The sequence below is a fragment of the Cryptomeria japonica genome, chromosome 5, assembly GCF_030272615.1.
Source record: "Cryptomeria japonica chromosome 5, Sugi_1.0, whole genome shotgun sequence".
NCBI lineage: Eukaryota > Viridiplantae > Streptophyta > Pinopsida > Cupressales > Cupressaceae > Cryptomeria > Cryptomeria japonica.
Genome location: NC_081409.1, coordinates 12,748,351 through 12,752,329, shown reverse-complemented (window position 1 = coordinate 12,752,329; position 3,979 = coordinate 12,748,351). Strand labels below are relative to the sequence as shown.

Genomic DNA, 3,979 nt, shown 5'->3' with positions numbered 1-3,979 from the left:
TGAAACTAACCTTCATAGTTAGCTAACCCCTTTCAAGTTTTGTATTCTAGTTGACTTTGCATTCAAATCTTTTTAATTTCACATGGGTTTCTGGTCACGGTGGCAGAAAGATGACGCAACCTATTTCACTGATAAGATCTCTTGGATATGATTAGGTATAACAGATAAAGACTGGGAAACACAAGCAAACAAGCAGACATTTGACTGTGGGGTACAGTACAGTACAGTACAGTACTTTGAAAGCTTAAACAGATTGTCTAAAATGGTTCAAATAACTCAATATAAGCCTAAAATGCCTCAAATAATTCTTCTAAGGAAAGTCTATTCTGCATGCATGTGCCTTGACCCTTTAACAATAACTTTTCCAGGGGAAGGAAGGCCATTCTGCATACATGTGCCTTGACCCTTAGGAGTAAGTGCTGCTTTCATTTCCCATGGATGATTAGGTGCATATTTAACACATGGAAAACGTGGTCGGTGGCACTTACTCTCTACTTTTGGGGACTTGAGTTGTATAAATAGTGATGGATATGTCTAATTCTGGAAAGTTGTAGAGTGTTTTAGGAGATACAGAGAATTATATGGCTCTGAGTTTGCTGATGCCAGGAAGGTCCCTGTTCAAGGCTTGTGGGGTGATCAGGCATTCCATTCCTGCTTCAAGGTAGAATATTGTTTATCTTTTGTTGACAGTAAGGAAACAAACCTGTTTTATAGTTGGATCACTGGTTTTTTCATCCCCTTTATCTTAGTGATGGCTTATTTGATCAAACATATTCAACTATTCAGGTCTCTCTTCTATTAATTTAAAATTACTCATTAATTCTTCTGAATAATTAGTTGTAAAATTGAATTTAATCTAGGGCTCCTTTAGAGATTTGCTATTGATGAAATTGACAGCTTGTCGTGTGGTTACAAATTCTCTGTCACAACCCAAATATAGATTACCTTGTCAAAAAGAAACAAGAGAAGTCCACTTTAGTCAGACTGGGATTCATCTCAAACAGAATTATTAATGGCAACAATGAATCTTAATCTTGAAAAAAAAAAAAAATTTTGGTACTTGTTTGACCTCTCTGAATTTAATGTGGATGCTTGGGAAATTGAGTGGCATTAAATCGTCCTTGTGAGTCCACTCACGAGCTTTAAGCTGCTCAAAATTCTTCAAGTACTGATAAGATTGTTAAATGAGACATATGGAAGATTGCTATTTGGGGCAAATATAAATTAGCGCTGTCAAGTAGAAGTTGGTCTTGTGTAATTATTGCTTTTGCTTGTGGAACATTTTCTTGTGTAATGTTTGCTTACATTGGTGCAAACTGCTAAGTAAATGAAAGCACTTTGCTTAAGCCTATCCACTGCCCATCTTTCTTCAGCTGTTTTGAATGTCATTTTAGTTTAATGTCTGTCAGTTCAAGGGAAACATTTGTAAGGTGGATAGCCTTCTCTAGTAAATTGGATCTGGCAGTGCTCATAGGTTATTTCATACGTCTATATAGCATATAGAATACATTTTTAATCATATTTATTAATTATTTAAAAATTAAAACATAATGATTTTTTTTTTAATTAATTAATAATCATGTTCAAAGGTGCATCATGTATGCTGCATAAGCGTCTCCACTTCATATCAGCTCCTATGATAGAAATTTCACAGGATATAGATCTGTCTAATTCATTTAGCCTATGCTTACCAGTTACCACTCTTTAATGTGGAATCTTAGAAAGATCAAAGTTTAGAGTGTAGTGTGATTTCAGATAAACCACCTAAATAAATCAAAACTTAAAATTTACTATTTAAATCGAAATAGAAGATGATAGACAAAATGTTAAATTGCTATTGATTTACCATCTAGTAAATTGAATCTGACAGTGGTCTTAGGTTACTTCCTGCGACCTCCTATGATGGGAAGTTCACAGGATACCAGATCTGTCTAATTCATTCAGACCATGCTTACCAGTTACCTCTGCTTAATGTGGAATCTTAGAAAGAATGAATCTGTTCAAAAGTTTGTGACTGTATTAGAATACAGGATAAGTTTAAGTAGCGCATTCTGATCTTTGATTTATTTAGGTGATTAGTGTGATTTCAAATGAATCATCTAAACAAGTCAAGTTTAGAGTGTAGTGTGATTTCAAATGAACCACCTAAAAAATTAAAACTTAAAATGTCCTATTTAAACTAAAATAGAATATGAAACACAAAATGTTAAGTTGCTATTGATTTAGCATCACTGAATGAACTATCTAGTTCTGTTCAATGCCAAAGAGTTTAAAATAGAATATGAAACACAAAATGTTAAGTTGCTATTGATTTAGCATCACTGAATGAACCATCTAGTTCTGTTCAATGCCAAAAACTGAGATTTGTTTCTTTTTTCTACTCTGTTTTAACTTCCAGTAACTTCTGGAAACGCCAAATTGTGATAGGACTTGTATTCAATTTAATAAAAGCACACAATACAATTGATTGGAAAGATTTCATGAGCATATTGTCTAAGACAAAATCTATTTTTTGGCATCCACTTGCTAAGAGATTTGGTTGATGTATTCCTGCAAATATCTTCTAAAATCACACATGCTGTGCATTCTTTTTCATATTGTAGGTATCGATGAAATTACAGAATCAACTGCACTGCAGAAAGGCTAATTAAGTGTATTGATATTCATGTTAAAAGTATGCAATCTATTCATGAACAAGGTGGTACTTTTTGCAGGTTTTCCATACATTCATCTGTATATGAGAAAAATGTAGATGAAGGTGTTGATCTCACAAGGGTTCCAGAGCATGTAACAGTAACTACAAGTCAGAAGTGGTGGGCACCTCATCCTAAGACAGGCGTGTTTGGTCCTGCAGATGAACAAAATTGGGCAGGTGGAGATCCTTGCCATTCTCATGGAAAGAAAGCTGAATCTAGTCTTGATCAACAAGTCTGGTTTCGGCCCCTTGAAGATGTTCAGAGACAACCCTCCAATTAACCAATGAATGTAGGCTTCAAAAGTAGATTAGCTGAGTGCTTTGTTGAAGTCCCCCAGTTTGGTATTTGTGTTGAATCCATATCCATAGGTAATGAGTTTTATTATGTACTATAATAAGCTGCCTTGAAGGGGTTTTGTATTTTTGTACAGAACCCATATCCAGAGTCCAAAGTTATGAGTTTTATTAGAGTCCGAAGTCATGAGTTTTATTAAGTACCATTTCAAGCCACCTTGCAATGGTTTAGTATTTTGGTTAAGAACTCATGTCCTTGAATACAAAGATCTGAGTTGCATTCCTAATCATTATATGTTGTAAAGCAGAAGTTTGATATTTTGGTTAAGAACTCAAATCAGAAGTATGAAATTATTGGTTCTACTATGTATATCGTAAACTTCCTTGCAGTGGCTTGGTATTTTGCTAATATCCAAACAAAATCAGAGTTTTTCTGTGTATCATTACAAGTTTCCTAGCAGCAGTTCGGTTTCTAGGTTGAAGACCCATATCCACAAGGACAAAGTTATGTAATACAGGCTGCCTAGTAGATGGATAGATTCCAGTAGACTTATTTAATGTATCATGACCTCTCCATATTACAAATGCAATCAGCCCTGCATCTTGACTCATTGCTATCAATTTCCTATCAGGAAGTTACAGGATCTCTAATGCTAGGCCAAGAAACTCTAAAGGATACAGCTAAAACTTTCCAAAAGTTACAAATAATTTTTTATGAAGAAGTTACAGGAAGTTACAAGATCTCTAATGCTCCGTCAAGAAACTCTAAAGGATACAACTAAAACTCTCCAAAAGGTACAAATAATTTTTTATTTTAAACATTAATGAATTAAAGATGCATTAAGTTAAAGATACATTAAATTAAACATTGCAATAATATTTGACAAGCTGAAGACTAGGTAAACTCAGAAATTTTCTGAGTATGGCAATGTTTCTGGAAATGCATTAGGGAGCGCATATTTGAAAAAACAAATAAAAAGAAATTATAAA

The 3,979-nt window shown here is 34.1% G+C and overlaps 1 protein-coding gene across 1 annotated transcript; it reads left to right on the top strand.

The window, feature by feature from the left end:
- The first annotated feature begins 523 nt into the window (after positions 1-523).
- Positions 524-3,352, top strand: LOC131077981 (late embryogenesis abundant protein At5g17165). Its single transcript, XM_058015591.2, has 2 exons — positions 524-661; positions 2,715-3,352. The coding sequence occupies exons 1-2, from the start codon at positions 582-584 to the stop codon at positions 2,974-2,976; spliced, it is 342 nt and encodes a 113-aa protein (XP_057871574.2). The 5' UTR covers positions 524-581; the 3' UTR covers positions 2,977-3,352.
- Positions 3,353-3,979: the final 627 nt, after the last annotated feature.

Excerpts from the sequence above, each read along its gene's own strand:
- LOC131077981 (XM_058015591.2), top strand. The coding sequence starts at position 582 with ATGGCTCTGAGTTTGCTGATGCCAGGAAGGTCCCTGTTCAAGGCTTGT. Across the intron at positions 662-2,714 it reads CATTCCATTCCTGCTTCAAG|GTTTTCCATACATTCATCTG; the intron begins GTAGAATATTGT and ends TACTTTTTGCAG.